Source organism: Astatotilapia calliptera, chromosome 6, assembly GCF_964374335.1.
Source record: "Astatotilapia calliptera chromosome 6, fAstCal68.1, whole genome shotgun sequence".
Lineage (NCBI taxonomy): Eukaryota > Metazoa > Chordata > Actinopteri > Cichliformes > Cichlidae > Astatotilapia > Astatotilapia calliptera.
In genome coordinates, this window is record NC_137427.1 from 1186055 (window position 1) to 1202500 (window position 16446).

General features: G+C 44.9%; 1 protein-coding gene across 1 annotated transcript in view; it reads right to left on the minus strand.

The window, feature by feature from the left end:
* Window positions 1–6463: 6463 nt before the first annotated feature.
* The window catches only part of LOC113023493 (NLR family CARD domain-containing protein 3-like), a 24147-nt gene continuing 14164 nt past the window's right edge, over window positions 6464–16446 (minus strand). The window contains exons 8-10 of the mRNA XM_026169536.2: window positions 12871–13044; window positions 10300–10346; window positions 6464–7716 (exon numbers count right to left, since the gene is read on the minus strand). Of these exons, the coding sequence (XP_026025321.2) occupies window positions 7187–7716; window positions 10300–10346; window positions 12871–13044 (751 nt within the window). The 3' untranslated portion in view covers window positions 6464–7186. The remainder of the gene's footprint in view (window positions 7717–10299; window positions 10347–12870; window positions 13045–16446) is intronic.

Sequence of the window (16446 nt, forward strand, 5' to 3'; positions counted from 1 at the left end):
GGGGATGTGGCGTACAACACTAGAGGCCAACTCCAAGCCCATAGCACAAGTTACCATCAAGTGCGGGATCTACCAAGGAGATGCTCTGTCCCCACTGCTGTTCTGCATAGGCCTGAACCCCCTCAGTGAGATCATTAACAAGACTGGCTACGGATACCGACTACGGAACGGAGCAGTTGTCAGCCACCTCCTGTACATGGATGACATCAAGCTGTATGCCAAGAGTGAACGAGACATCGATTCACTGATCCACACTACCAGGCTATACAGCAATGACATTGGAATGTCGTTCGGACTGGAGAAGTGTAGTCGGATGGTAACAAAGAGAGGGAAGGTAGTCAGAACTGAGGGGATTGAACTACCAGAAGGCAACATTGCAGACATAGAGGACAGTTACAAGTACCTGGGGATCCCGCAGGCAAATGGGAACCATGAAGAGGTCGCTAGGAAAGCTGCAACCACCAAGTACCTGCAGAGGGTCAGGCAAGTCCTGAGGAGTCAGCTGAATGGTAAGAACAAGATCCGGGCCATCAACACCTACGCCCTGCCCGTGATCAGGTACCCTGCTGGGGTAATAAGCTGGCCAAAGGAGGAGATAGAAGCCACTGACATAAAGACAAGAAAGCTCCTGACCATGCATGGAGGGTTTCACCCCAAGTCCAGCACCCTGAGGCTGTACGCTAAGCGGAAGGAAGGGGGCCGGGGACTGGTGAGTGTCAGCACCACAGTCCGGGATGAGACAAGGAACATCCAAGAATACATTGGGAAGATGGCCCCAACTGACCGAGTGCTCAGTGAATACCTCAGGCAGCAGAAACCCAAGAAAGAGGAGGGAGACGAGGAACCATCATGGAAGGACAGGCCCCTGCACGGTATGTACCACCGGCAGATAGAGGAGGTGGCTGATATCCAGAAATCCTACCAGTGGCTGGACAAAGCTGGACTGAAAGACAGCACAGAGGCACTAATCATGGCAGCACAAGAACAAGCTCTGAGTACAAGATCCATAGAGGCTGGGGTCTATCACACCAGGCAAGACCCCAGGTGCAGGCTGTGTAAAGATGCCCCAGAGACAATCCAGCACATAACAGCAGGGTGCAAGATGCTAGCAGGCAAGGCATACATGGAACGCCATAACCAAGTGGCCGGCATAGTGTACAGGAACATCTGTGCCGAGTATAACCTGGAAGTCCCGAGGTCAAAATGGGAGATGCCCCCATGGGTGGTGGAGAATGACCGAGCTAAGATCCTGTGGGACTTCCAGATACAGACGGACAAAATGGTGGTGGCTAACCAACCGGACATAGTGGTGGTAGACAAACAGAAGAAGACGGCCGTAGTGATCGATGTAGCGGTTCCGAATGACAGCAATATCAGGAAGAAGGAACACGAGAAGCTGGAGAAATACCAAGGGCTCAGAGAAGAGCTCGAGAGGATGTGGAGGGTGAAGGTAACGGTGGTCCCCGTGGTAATCGGAGCACTAGGTGCGGTGACTCCCAAGCTAGGCGAGTGGCTCCAGCAGATCCCGGGAACAACATCGGAGATCTCTGTCCAGAAGAGCGCAGTCCTGGGAACAGCTAAGATACTGCGCAGGACCCTCAAGCTCCCAGGCCTCTGGTAGAGGACCCGAGCTTGAAGGATAAACCGCCCGCAGGGGCGTGCTGGGTGTTATTTTTATATATATATATATATATATATATATCTCACATCTCAAAACTCGCTCTTGTCATGGTCCCGGGACTTCTACCCGGTGCTTTGTGTTTTCCTGTATTTTTGTCATTTGACGTATTATGTTTTAGGTCCACTGTTTATTCTAAAGGTCCCTAGGTTATTCTGTTTAGATGTCGTTTATTAGGTTTCCCTTCGTATCTTTACCCTGTGTCTCACTCAGTGTATCTGTGAGTTCTTATGCCTTGTTTTCCCTCCTTGTGTTTTATTCCATGCCTGTCTGTTCTCTCCCCCTCCGGTCTGTGCATAGCTGGACTGGCCATCGGGCATACCCGGCATTTGCCCGGTGGGCCGCTGGCGATTTTTTGTTTTTATGGGCCGATCGATTTTTTTTTTTTTGGAAGGGTATAAATAATGAAAGGTGTTGGATTGGCCAATTGGTCATGATCGACTCTGGGCTGGACCAATTACAGCCGAGGAGGTCGGATGCACCCTCCCCCTTGTTTAGCAATCTTATAGACGAACTAAAGAAAATGGAGAACAAAAAAAGGAAAGGAGGTGCAGAAAAAATTAGGGCCAAAAAGAAACAAGCCCTTCAGGCAGACGCTGCCAGATGTGTAAAAATAACTGAATTGTTTGGCAGTAGCTATGGCATAGCTTCCACAGATTTAGCAACATCAGCAAGTGGTGGAGGCCAGCAGGTGGATAAGGGAAAGGGGAGGCAAGAGGAGGAGAGACCCGAGGCGGCCACCAGTCATAGTGGCAGAGGAACTGAACTTCAGGTAAGAAGTTATGACCTGCAGTCTCTCTGTGTCAGATATAAACCAAGTTTAGTTGGAGTTTGTTTTCGTTGTGCTGACTTTTTACAGTCGCTTAGAATAACTGGTACTGCTACTAGCTAGCATGACGGAGTTTATATACTGCTGGGCGGGTGCTATGAAGTTACTGATAGTAAATTTTATTTTATGCTTAAGGTTAGTTTCTCAAACTCCTCAAAATCTTAACAAATTGTGCCAATCCTTACATGTTGCACCAGGCTGATCTATCATCTAAAGTGGAGAAGTCTGTGACAGAGGAGACAGAAGAGCAGCAGAGAGAGATGGAGGGATGACTTTATGTCATCCATCAGGGATGCATTTGACATATGTTTCACATATTATAGCCCAACAAGTTACTCATAGCAATTTAAATACGAGCAATCTGTTTTTGGCAAATACCGGCTATTACAGTTAATAATACAACAGCTTGTTGCCATTTTTTGTGTTTCTTTTTATCGCTGTGTGACTGAGTTCAATTGAAAGCCTGCATGCGCTAGTACCTCTTGCCACAAGTTCCCAGAATCCTTTGCGGTTTTACCCCTGAATGACGTCACATTTTTGGTGGGCCGGTCTCTAGTCAAAATGCCCGGGCCGATTTTTTGTCCCAGTCCAGCCCTGGGTCTGTGTACTTCCTGTGTTACTTTGATAGTCTCCCATCAGTGTACGTGTTTGCTCCTGCCCTGTCTCGTTATGATTATCTGTATCAGCTGTGTTCCCTGTGTGCTCCCACGTCCCTCGTTATCCTTCTGCGTATTTATGTCCGCATCTCCCTCATTCATGGCCGTGTGTTTCTCTGTGTACTAGTTTATAGTTTCCCAGTTTAGTTTGTATGGTTTTGCTCTCCAGCAATAAAGCTGTGAATTTTGATTTCATTCCTGCCTCATCCTGGCTGCACACAGCCACATTGTGACAGCTCTCGCTCTCTTTCTCTCTCGCCGTCACTCCTAAAACTTCTCCCTCTTCCTAAACAACCAAATGTCATGTTGCCATATAACCTTTTTGATTGGTCGACATGGTGCATTTTTCCACCAACACTAAATGGTTGTTTTATTTTTGACTTTTTTTTTTTTTGCTCATAAGCAGAGAGTGCTTGCTGGTCTTACGTGGCCTATCAACACAATTTATAAACTGGTATATGTCACCTTGTTGCTTTGTCATCTTAAAGTGGTCATGTGATTGGCTTACCATGACTACTTTGTTCTTCCTCAGTCAAACAGCAGCACTCATGCGATTGTTTTTCCCCCTGAGCTCCAGTTTTGTGCTAGAAAGTGATCATCGGGCAGAAAGTGATTACCGTCCGCGGGAGCGCGCAGCTGCTCAAAAACTGTTCACGGGAGTGTAAAATGTTCAAATGTAGTTTTCAATAAAGTTTTTTTAATCCACTCTAAAAAAAACCTCAAGCATTTGCATCATGGTTTTATGAACGAAAAGTGATTGAAGTAAAGAAATTGAAGTTAAAAAAACTACACTCATTACAAATTTAGCTGATTAAATACAATAAGAGTCGTTGTTTATTAACAAAGCTTTATTGAACAAGTGAACACACAAAGCAAAAGGTCATTTGAAAAAGACATTTTTCAGCAGTAACACCATAACAGAATATCTCATATCATAGCAGCACAAACGCTCATTGTACCTGCACAAACCTGCACAAACGTAGCACTGAAAAAGTCGACCATTTTGGCCCGTTTTGGAGCACTCTGGGGGGATGGTGACCTTTGAAAGACCTATAAGATAATGTTTAATATCTCAAAAACCGTAGCAGCACAAACGCTCATTTTACCTGCACAAACGTAGCACTAACCGCTCCGCCTATTTGTCTTTACGTTTCAAGTGGGTGGGGGGTCAGCTTCACTCAGCTCAGCCATCCACCTTTTTATGAAGACCTCCTGATGATCCTCCACCTAATCACCTGAGCCAAGGTGTGAAACTGGGTGTGGGTCCCAATCAGCCAGAGTTTCAGGTGTGTTCATTGTGAAACCTGGCCCCACCTTATCATGTGATGTCCTGAGGTCAGATGGCCCAGGATGTGAGTGGGCGTTAAGGCGTCTGGGGAGGATCTCAAAACTGGATTATAGATGGCAGACAGTTGGTATCATAAACCCCGCCTCTGTTCAAAGATGGTCGCTCACAGTGGACATAGATGCTTCTTTCACTCCTCTTTCAAACCATCTGTCCTCTCTGTCCAAAATGTGAACACTGGCATCCTCAAAGAGTGACCTTTGACCTTTAGATGCAGATGGACTGCTGAGTCTTGTCCTGTGGAGGTGGCTCTTCTGTGTTGTGCCATGCGCTTGTGAAGTGGCTGTTTGGTCTCTCCAATGTAGAGGTCTGGGCATTCCTCGCTGCACTGTTCAATGTGGCCCATATGGAAAAGATATATATAAATCTTATAAAGTTTGTATCTGTCTTGTGTGAAACTTGTATGAAAAACATTTACTGTAAGAGTGAAAACAGATATAAGCTCCCTTGAAAAATTATATAATGAAACTTGTATGTTTTGGATACTTACTAAAACAATATATGAAAGTAATGAGAAAGTGGCCACTTTCATGAGTAATCACATATAAGTTTTTACGATTTCTTTTCCATATGGGGGTGTACGCTAAACGTCTTCAAGCAACTTAAAGAAGTCCAGACGCTTTTCTTTCCAAGCTCCTTAGATCATGATGACCTGGATGACTGAAAACCTTCACAGAAATACCCTTAAAGCTAATTAAAATGTAGTGGGAGAAGGTATAATGGAAACAATAAGGGCCCCAGTACAGGACCTTTAGGCACACCATAGCTGAGAGAAGAGTGCAAGGACCTGTGTCTGTACTGCACTCAGAACCCAACACTCTCCTGCAACGCTTTGCAACTAAATGTCACTGGATGCTTCAAGAAGTGCAGTTTCAGTAGAATGAGCTCCATGAAAACCAGACTGAGGTTTGTCAAGTACACTGTGTTTATCCAGGACAGCTGTAACCTGCATAGCTACAACCTTTTCTAACACGTTAGCAATAAATCACAATTTTGACATTGGTCTGTAATTCCCATGAAGAGAAAGGTCAAGCTGGGGTTTTCTTTAAGTGGGTGGATGACAACATTCTGAGAATCGACCAGAGAGCAGGAGGATGGTTTCATTGAGTCAACTAATGTTACGAAATAAATAGTGCTTATTTTCTGTTTATATTGTTTTATAGAGGCCAGTGTACAAAACGCCACTTTGAGTTATAAGGTGTGTGAAAGGTCACAGAGTACTGTCTAAGACAGGAAGCTCTGCTTTGTGCAGAGAACAGGAAGCGATGCAGACAGAAAAGTGAAACTAGGCAGAGTCGTTTTGATCGAAACTATGTGTGACTATGTGTGACGTATAACAGAACTATATTACGCCCATTCAGCTTGTAATGCTTTAGACCTGTGGATGCTTGCTAGTGTCTGCAGCTCTCCTTTTCCGGAAATGTAGAATAAAGATGATTCTTTGAGCTTTGACCACACTGAGTCGGGTTTTCTCTGTCCAGTACTGGGGATAAAAGAATCGGGTTTAATACTAACTAAAGTAGCTCTGGTGAAGAAACAGGTGAGACACTTTCTAAATCAGCAGGTCGAGCAGGAACAGATGATGCAGCTGCTGAAGGAGAAAAGCATGATCGTCGCTCACCAGCCACACTTCCTCAGTAAAGAGTGTCAGGACAAAAAGCTGTTTCCTCTTCAGTAGCTGATTATGTTTCACTGCTTAGGACCAAACTGATGGAAAAACTTTCAGAAAGAGATGAAGACAAATCAACACGGATGTGAACATATTCAAATTCAAGCTAAAACTTGGCACATCGTCTTTAATGGAACTTTATCTAAAATCTGATTATCACCCAAAATGTGTCTTTGTTCTTTGAATTCTAAGATATAATAAAATCTATTTAAATGTTCAGTTTATCTTCAACAACAGGAACTTCATTAAGATCTTTATTATTCAATGAAAAACTCAAAAAACACAATTTTATATATAAAATAACTTGTATTTATTTGAAAAATATATTTAGATTCATATCATGGTAGACATAGCTCGATGTGTTTAATAAGGATAAAGTAACTAGCTTTACATTGATTTTGTTGTTGTTGTTTTTTACAGATCGTATGTGCTGCTTTTGGCTTTCATACAAAACCTTCAAGGTTAACCACCAAAAGGATCTGACAAGTTTAAAATATATATTCTTAAAAAGCAGGTTTGGTCACCAGGTGTTAGGGTTACCCCTGAAGTAAATACAAATAGAAAATGTAGTCTGACACCAGGGGGCGTTCTGTCTGTACTCTGGTTTCAATCACTGTCTAAAGCAGGGGTGGGCAATCTCAGTCCACGAGGGCCGGTGTCCCTGCAGGTTTTAGATCTCACCCTGGGTCAACACACCTGAATCACATGATTAGTTCGTTACCAGGCCTCTGGAGAACTTCAGGACATGTTGAGGAGCTAATTTAGCCATTTAAATCAGCTGTGTTGGTTCGAGGACACATCTAAAACCTGCAGGGACACTGGCCCTCGTGGACTGAGATTGCCCACCCCTGGTCTAAAGGCATGCGTGTACCTGTTTGGCTGCTCATATCACTCTATGTAAAACACATGTGATACAAACATGTGCAAACTGCTCATGGAAATCTGCCTATACAGCAGCCACAGGTCAAACATCTCCGGTTTGGGGAAACGAGGAGATTTTATTCCACAGTTAACACAGAGACACTGTGGAACCGGCAAGCCAGAACCCAAATCCAGGATACACCGGCTCGGTGAATGTGGTGGTGAAGGTGTGGAGGTGGAACAGTGAGTCAGAGGTTACTTTGTAGAAGGACAGAGTGCCTGCAGGCCAGTCCAAGTATACTGCTACTCTGTTAAAGATGAAGGAGAAGGGGACTGAGGAGAGCACAGTTCTTCTCCTGTCGTGCCAGACAGAGTAACCATCAACAGGAGAGCAGAAGATACTCCACGACTGGTTATTCCATCCAAACCAGCATTCGGCACCCTTTCCTCTCCTTCGGATTCCTTTGTAACTCACTGCTACATAAACCCCTCCTCTCCACTCGACCTCCCAGTAACAGCGACCAGTTAGACCATTTGTGCACAGCAGCTGACAGCAGTCAAACCTCTCTGGATGATCACGGTATGGTTGCTTCCACCTCAGCCCTTTCATCACCGTGTTGTAATACACCACGACATTCCTGTTCACCGTGTTTGTGTCCAGTGTGAGCTCACAGAAATCTGATGGAGAAAAAACACAGCAGTAGTTTATTATCTGTCACTTGGTAGCTTCACCTGCTGCTTTATGCAGAGACTGTTCACCAGGTAAAACCTGACCGGCGAATCCGTTTGGATCTTCAGTCAAACTGACAGTTACCTGAAGACACACCAGCTTTTGATTTAAAAGGCACAGTCGATGAATTGTTTTCCCCTTTTTTCCCAAAAACTTTATTGAGCATCAGTATACAGACACTGCATACAGTATGGAACATAATTAACATATCCAGGGGGTGCAACATAAAAAGTTACATTCATTCAAATAATTTGTAATTAGTGCAAATAGTAATTGTTTTTATAGCCTTTTTATTAAGTGATCCACCGATCAATTTTTATGTAAGATTATCATTATAGTAGTGTTTAAAATGAGGCTTTTGGTTACTGTATTTGCATTTGTGGAAATAAAATTTAGCTAAGATAACTAACAAATTTATTATAAAGTTCTTCTTTTTTTGCCTTCGAAACACACATGGGTTTCCATTACAACCCAGTGTAAGTGCTTGTTGTCATAGCGATGCGTCTGCGCGTCCCGTGACGTAATTATTTTGCGACACGAACGCTACAACAAAGGTAGACGTCAAAGCTCAGGCTGTGGCTTTCGTCAGACTCGTTGATCACAGCATTGTTTTTGGGGCCATTTCCCTTGTTGTCAGGTTTCAGATATTGTGGTTTTATTTCCGTGAACGAGACGCTCTCATGAGTCATTGAGTGACATTATTGACCAGCCAATCAGTGGCACAGAGTCTAATGATTTCACATTTTAGTACCTGCTCGGCTCGTTTGGAACCCCGCCGACCAAAAGTACCGAGTCGTAGGTACTAATGGAAAAGATGCAATAAAATCAGTACAATACATTACACTATAATACATTAAATCAATGTATAAAGATATGGTTTTCAGTCTGTACAGGGATGAGAACAGCATTAAGCTACAAGAGGTGTTTTCTGTGTACGTCTAATATGATTTGAACAGTTATCACTGGTATAAAACATTACATACACTCAGGAAGAAGCTGCACAACTACATGACTGAGCTATGAATATGTGTAGAGTATTACTTTTCCCACTCCTTTTCGAGCACCTGATGTACTAGAAGACAATATTTTCCTTCCTTTATATATGCTCTATCTTGTATATATGTACGCATGTGCTTGAAATAAATGATCAATGAAAGATCCGTTTATTTTAGGAGTTTGTCAAAAAACAACAAACAAAAGGTTCCAGCTCAGCCGCTGGAGTTATGAAGGTGAAGCAGAGCTCACGCAGGTACAGCCTCCTGTGCCACCATTCACCTGACAATGAATGTTTAATTTAATTTAAGGTAAACTTCAAGTTTTATTGAAATTGAATTTGTGGTTTTGTTTTGTTGGACACCTACAGACTTGGATTAATTTGGTTGTAGAGCAGACTTCAAGTGAAACCTGGAGCAGCAGCTGATCTGTATGTTTGCCACTTCACACTCAGCTGTGAACCACTCCAGTTTGAGCTGGGGGCCACCACCTGACCGTGCAGTTAACAGGAAAATCTGCCCATAGAAATTATGAACAGCATCGGTGTCAATGGACAGAATCCCAGTGAAAATGAGTCCGACTCATTTCCAGTGATGCACACCAAGCTCGGGTGTGTAGCACAGGGACTGAATGGCTCCTAAACACAGAGGACAGAGATTTGGTCCAGCGTTCTACAAAAAGGATTAAAATCGTTCCTCCTGAATCCAAAGTGTTACTACTGGATTCAATTCAATTTTTTATACAGCACCAAATCACAACAGCAGTCGCCTCAAGGCGCTTTATATTGTACAGTAGAGCCTACGATAATAGATACAGAGTAAAACCCAACAGTCATATGACCCCCTATGAGCAGCACTTTGATGACAGTGGGGAGGAAAAACTCCCTTTTAACAGGAAGAAACCTCCGACAGAACCAGGCTCGGGGAGGGGCGGGGCCATCTGCTGTGATTGGTTAGGGTGAGAGAAGGAAGACAGGATAAAGACATGCTGTGGAAGAGAGACAGAGGTTAATAACAGGTATTATTCAGCGCAGAGAGGTCTATTAACACATAGTGAGTGAAGAAGAAACACCCAGTGCATCATGGGAATCCCCGGCAGCCTACGTCTATTGCAGCATAACTAAGGGAGGATTCAGGGTCACCTGGTCCAGCCCTAACTATATGCTTTAGCAAAAAGGAAAGTTTGAAGCCTAATCTTGAAAGTAGAGATAGTGTCTGTCTCCTGAATCCAAACTGGAAGCTGGTTCCACAGAAGAGGGGCCTGAAAACTGAAGGCTCTGCCTCCCATTCTACTTTTAAATACTCTAGGAACAACAAGTAGGCCTGCAGAGCGAGAGCGAAGTGCTCTAATAGGGTGATATGGTACTACAAGGTCATTAAGATAAGATGGGGCCTGATTAGGAGGTAGAAAGTGGTGTCTGGACTCCTCTGCTTAGGCTGCTGACCGCTGCAATCACACCGCAGAAGAAGAAGAAGAAGATGGATGGAGGAACTGACAGTTTTTTTTTTCCAGTATGATCAAAGTGAACAAACACTCACACTTCTTCAGTCTGGGTTTCAGTCTCTGCTTTCCACAATGTTCCAGCCTGGATGAAGAAACAAAATCATTAAAAACACTCAGAAAACTCATCATGAAGCTAAAAAAAATATATTGCTACTGTTTCCACTCCCACAGGCAACACTTGGGGACATGCAGTCTTTTTCTTAATGTCAAATAACAGCTTTAGCACGTCAGCACTCAGGAGAGGCTTTCGAGCACTCTTCCCTTTTCTGGAAATGATGGAGTGGGGAATGCAAATGTTGAGCAGGTGCAGGCTGAGAAGCACTTACAGATTAGCCTCTATGAGAATGTCTGAGTGCAATACGTTTAACCAGCTGCTTTGCCATCACTCCTCCTCCTCCTGCCTCCCCTTTACCTCATCCACCTGCTGGCCTCCACCACTTGCTAATGTTACTGAATCTGTGGAAACTCCGCGATTGCCACCGCACGAAGTAACGACTAACGAGCCTATCTAAATCCCAGTAACGATTAACGCGTTTCTGATTTTTTAGTGCTCGTTACCACAATAATAACGTAGTTACTGTAACGCGTTACTTAATAATGCATTAGTCTCAATACTGGTGATGAAGTATGAAAAAGCAGTTACTAACTAATTTAGTAGAAAACACTTTTACCACTGACTACAGGGAGTGCAGAATTATTAGGCAACATCCTTTCCTTTGGCAAAATGGGTCAAAAGAAGGACTTGACAGGCTCAGAAAAGTCAAAAATAGTGAGATATCTTGCAGAGGGATGCAGCAGTCTCAAAATTGCAAAGCTTCTGAAGCGTGATCATCGAACAATCAAGCGTTTCATTGAAAATAGTCAACAGGGTCGCAAGAAGCGTGTGGAAAAACCAAGGCGCAAAATAACTGCCCATGAACTGAGAAAAGTCAAGCGTGCAGCTGCCAAGATGCCACTTGCCACCAGTTTGGCCATATTTCAGAGCTGCAACATCACTGGAGTGCCCAAAAGCACAAGGTGTGCAATACTCAGAGACATGGCCAAGGTAAGAAAGGCTGAAAGACGACCACCACTGAACAAGACACACAAGCTGAAACGTCAAGACTGGGCCAAGAAATATCTCAAGACTGGTTTTTCTAAGGTTTTATGGACTGATGAAATGAGAGTGAGTCTTGATGGGCCAGATGGATGGGCCCGTGGCTGGATTGGTAAAGGGCAGAGAGCTCCAGTCCGACTCAGACGCCAGCAAGGTGGAGGTGGAGTACTGGTTTGGGCTGGTATCATCAAAGATGAGCTTGTGGGGCCTTTTCGGGTTGAGGATGGAGTCAAGCTCAACTCCCAGTCCTACTGCCAGTTTCTGGAAGACACCTTCTTCAAGCAGTGGTACAGGAAGAAGTCTGCATCCTTCAAGAAAAACATGATTTTCATGCAGGACGATGCTCCATCACACGCGTCCAAGTACTCCACAGCGTGGCTGCAAGAAAGGGTATAAAAGAAGAAAAACTAATGACATGGCCTCCTTGTTCACCTGATCTGAACCCCATTGAGAACCTGTGGTCCATCATCAAATGTGAGATTTACAAGGAGGGAAAACAGTACACCTCTCTGAACAGTGTCTGGGAGGCTGTGGTTGCTGCTGCACGCAATGTTGATGGTGAACAGATCAAAACACTGACAGGATCCATGGATGGCAGGCTTTTGAGTGTCCTTGCAAAGAAAGGTGGCTATATTGGTCGCTGATTTGTTTTTGTTTTGTTTTTGAATGTCAGAAATGTATATTTGTGAATGTGGAGATGTTATATTGGTTTCACTGGTAAAAATAAATAATTGAAATGGGTATATATTTGTTTTTTGTTAAGTTGCCTAATAATGATGCACAGTAATAGTCACCTGCACACACAGATATCCCCCTAAAATAGCTAAAACTAAAAACAAACTAAAAACTACTTCCACAAACATTCAGCTTTGATATTAATGAGTTTTTTGGGTTCATTGAGAACATGGTTGTTGTTCAATAATAACATTATTCCTCAAAAATACAACTTGCCTAATAATTCTGCACTCCCTGTATAGCGCACAGTTTTGGCTCCACCTCTTTTTATGCCACATTCTCTGGTGATTAAACCTCACTAAATTTTTTAGGCTAAGGCTGATCACAGAGGTAGTTTGGGCATGGCTCCTTTCAGTTCCTACATGACTGAATACCAGAGCACAAACCAAGGTCCACAAAGACGTGGCCTGCACAGAGTCTTGACCTCAACCTGAAAGAACATCTTTGGGAGTAATTAGAGCAGAGACTATGAGCCAACACTAGTGTCTGACTTAACAAATGCACTTCTAGAGAAATGGTCAAAAATCCCCACACACACACTTGTGGGAAGCCTTTCCAACAGAATTGAAGCTGTTATGTGTGTGTGTGAAGGTAGACGAGTGAATACTCTGGGTAATGTAGCGCATCTGATTTTGGCAAATCTTTGTGTAAAATACTCCTTTGTGTTGACCAATCTATTTATAGATGAAGCAAACTGGGGGTTCAACGCTCATTTTCATCTATATTATAGCTGGTTATCTGTCTAGCACGAACGAATGTCATCTGTGGGTCACACCTGAGAGTGTCCAGTCGGCAGCTTGGCTCCTCCAGTACAGCAGACAAAAGCGTAATTCCTGAATCTCCTGGATGATTGTAGCTCAGGTCTAGCTCTCTCAAGTGTGAGGGGTGGGACCTCAGAGTAGAGGACAAGGAAGTGCAGCCTTCCTCTGTGATTAGACAGCCTGACAACCTAGAGACAAACACAAGGAATTATGTGTAATTCACTTACACACTGGCACATAACAACTGGAAAACAACACAAATATACAATTCAATTCAATTTTATTTATAAAGCACCAAATCACAACAACAGTCGCCTCAAGGCGCTTTATGCTGTAAGGTAGACCCTACAATAACAGATACAGAGAAAAACCCAACAATCATATGACCCCCTATGAGCAAGCACTTTGGCAACAGTGGGAAGGAAAAACTCCCTTTTAACAGGAAGAAACCTCCGACAGAACCAGGCTCAGGGAGGGGCGGGGCCATCTGCTGTGATTGGTTAGGGTGAGAGAAGGAAGACAGAGATTAATAACAGGTATGATTCAGTGCAGACAGGTCTATTAACACATAGTGAGTGAAGAAGAAACACCCAGTGCATCATGGGAATCACCTGGCAACCTACGTCTATTGCAGCATAACAAGTTCCTGCCCCAAGTGGAGGAGTTCAAGTATCTCGGGGTCTTGTTCGCGAGTGATGGGAGAAGGGAGCCGGAGATCGACAGACGGATTGGGGCTGCAGCTGCAGTGATGCGGACGCTGCACTGGTCCGTCATGGTGAAGAGGGAGCTGAGTGTAAAAGCGAAGCTCTCAATTTACCGGTCGATCTATGTCCCTACCCTCACCTATGGCCACGAGCTGTGGGTAGTGACCGAAAGAACGAGATCGCGGATACAAGCGGCAGAAATGAGCTTCCTCCGAAGGGTGGCTGGCCTCTCCCTTAGAGATAGGGTGAGAAGTTCGGCCATCCGGGAGGGGCTCAGAGTAGAGCCGCTGCTCCTTCACATCGAAAGGAGCCAGCTGAGGTTGTTCAGGCATCTGACAAGGATGCCTCCTGGGCGCCTCCTGGGTGAGGTGTTCCGGGCATGTCCCACCGGGAGGAGGCTCCGGGGCAGACCCAGGACACGCTGGAGAGATTATATCTCTCAGCTGGCCTGGGAACGCCTTGGTGTTCCCCCGGATAAGCTGGAGGAGGTGGCTGGGGAGAGGGCGGTCTGGGCTTCTCTGCTTAGGCTGCTGCCCCTGCGACCCGGCCTCGGATAAAGCGGATGAAGATGGATGGATGGATGGATGGATAGTTTTTGTAAAATTACTTTGGTTAAACAAAGCTGTTTATTGATTATTAATTAATAAATGTATTTCTGTTTCTCACATTAAGGTCATTTCCAGGATTTTTTTTTTTTACCAAAAAAGGGGGAAATCGCTTTTCTACTCTCCAAAGCAATGACTGTGTTCCTACAGTCACTGGTCAGCACTATAATGAATGCAAATGTATACGGGTCTGAGGCTCCACCTCTCAGTTACAGAGTTACAGAGAAACCTAAAAGGTTGAGTGATTTTCTCTAAAGATAATGCATCGGTGGGCAAGAGACGAAAACAGGGCGTTGTTGGAATGCTACTACGCAAGTAACCCTGGCGGAAGGGGCTACATGTATAGGATGAGGGACCTATGGATTCTTCGATACCCAACATCCACAATGACGGCGAAACAACTAGTAGCTCAGTGTTCCAACATTCGAAAGAAGGGACTGCTATCACAGCTAGAGATTGACGAGGTACAACACAAATGCTACGGCAAGGAGGAGTCAGGACGCCAGGTCAGGGGGGAGATATCATCACCCCCACCCGAGATTGGGTACATAGCCCCAAGTGCGATAGGAGAAGGATCGTTGAGTGCGAGAGGAACTGACCTGAAAAATAGGATAATGGCCAAGCTTGAAACCTGGATACCCCGTAGCCGGTTACCAAGACTACGTGAAGTACCCTCAGAAGGTCTGCTAGATGATGTTAATGCAGCACTACGGACGATACCTACAACCACGATTACCGACACTAACAAGCTGATCTACAATACGGCAGCAGTGATCAGTGAGATGCTTGGCTACAAGTTGAACAGCCACAAGGGGCAGTACCCTCCATGGAGAAAGAGGCTAGAGAGCAAGATCAAAGTAGCACGGAGGGAGGTTAGCCAACTAACGGAGTTGCAGAAAGGTGCGGCAAAGAAGGTGCATAAGAAATACAGCAAGCTGTCCATACCTGAGGCCTTGGAAACTGTCAAGCAAAGACTCACAGCCTTGGATAGCCGCTTGAGGAGGTACACCAGAGAGATAGAAGGCAGGAGAATAAACCAGCTGTTCTCCACAGAACCAGCAAAGGTGTACTCTCAGTGGCAAGGGAACAATAATAAGAGAACAGCACCACCAAGGCTGGAGACGGAGCAATACTGGAAGAGCATATGGGAGAAGGACGCAACCCATAACGGCAATGCTCAGTGGCTAGTGGATCTGAGGGCAGACCATAACGACCTCCCTGAACAGGGTCCAGTAACCATCACAGTGGCAGATATCCAAGAAAGGGTCTCCAGTATGAAGAGTTGGACAGCACCAGGGCCAGACATGGTTCACGCCTACTGGCTGAAGAAGCTGACTGCACTCCACGAGCGTCTGGCAGCACAAATGAACCAGCTGCTAGTTAACTAGAGACACCCGGAATTGTCACGGTTTGCGGGGCAAGCCGTGTGGATTTGTAGTAAAGACCAAAAGGGCGGCAGTTCTGGTGCAGGTGAGTGTTTTATTTATAATAGTGGGTCAATACAAACAGCAAGGGTGGCAAAACATGAAACTAGAAACCTAAACTGGGTAAACTAATAAGACAAACCAGAAACGAAGATGCAGGGAGGTCCGGAGAAATACATACGGAGAGATGCAGGGAGACCGAGGGGAAACAACACAGACAAACCAGCCACTACTAAGACAGAAAACACAACTTAAATACACTCAGAAAACACAGGGAGATTACACACAGGTGGGAAACACAGCCGGGAGTGATTAACATGACGAGACTAGGGAGGCAAACTGAAAATACTCACATAAGACGCAGACCTACACAATAAAACGAACTTGCACATGAAAGGACACAAACTAAGAAACGCGGACTAGATACAGGAACACACGGGCAGAACAGAGTAAACACTAACCAGAGGAAGAACAGAACCAAACTCACGAAGAGAAAACACAAAATGCTGGGTCGAAAGGACCCAGGATCATGACAGGAATGGCTAACCGAAGGTCGAACGGTCCTGATCCCCAAGGACCCCTAGAAGGGACCGGTCCCATCCAACTACCGACCAATAACTACAGTACTACATGGAAGCTCCTGTCAGGCATCATATCGGCTAAGATGAACAGGCACATGGGTCAATACATGAGTGGGGCACAGAAAGGGATTGGCAAGAATACCAGAGGCGCAAAACACCAGCTACTGGTAGACAGAACAGTCAGCCGAGACTGCAAGACCAGACTGACCAACCTGTGCACTGCCTGGATTGATTATAAGAAGGCCTATGACTCAATGCCCCACAGCTGGATACTGG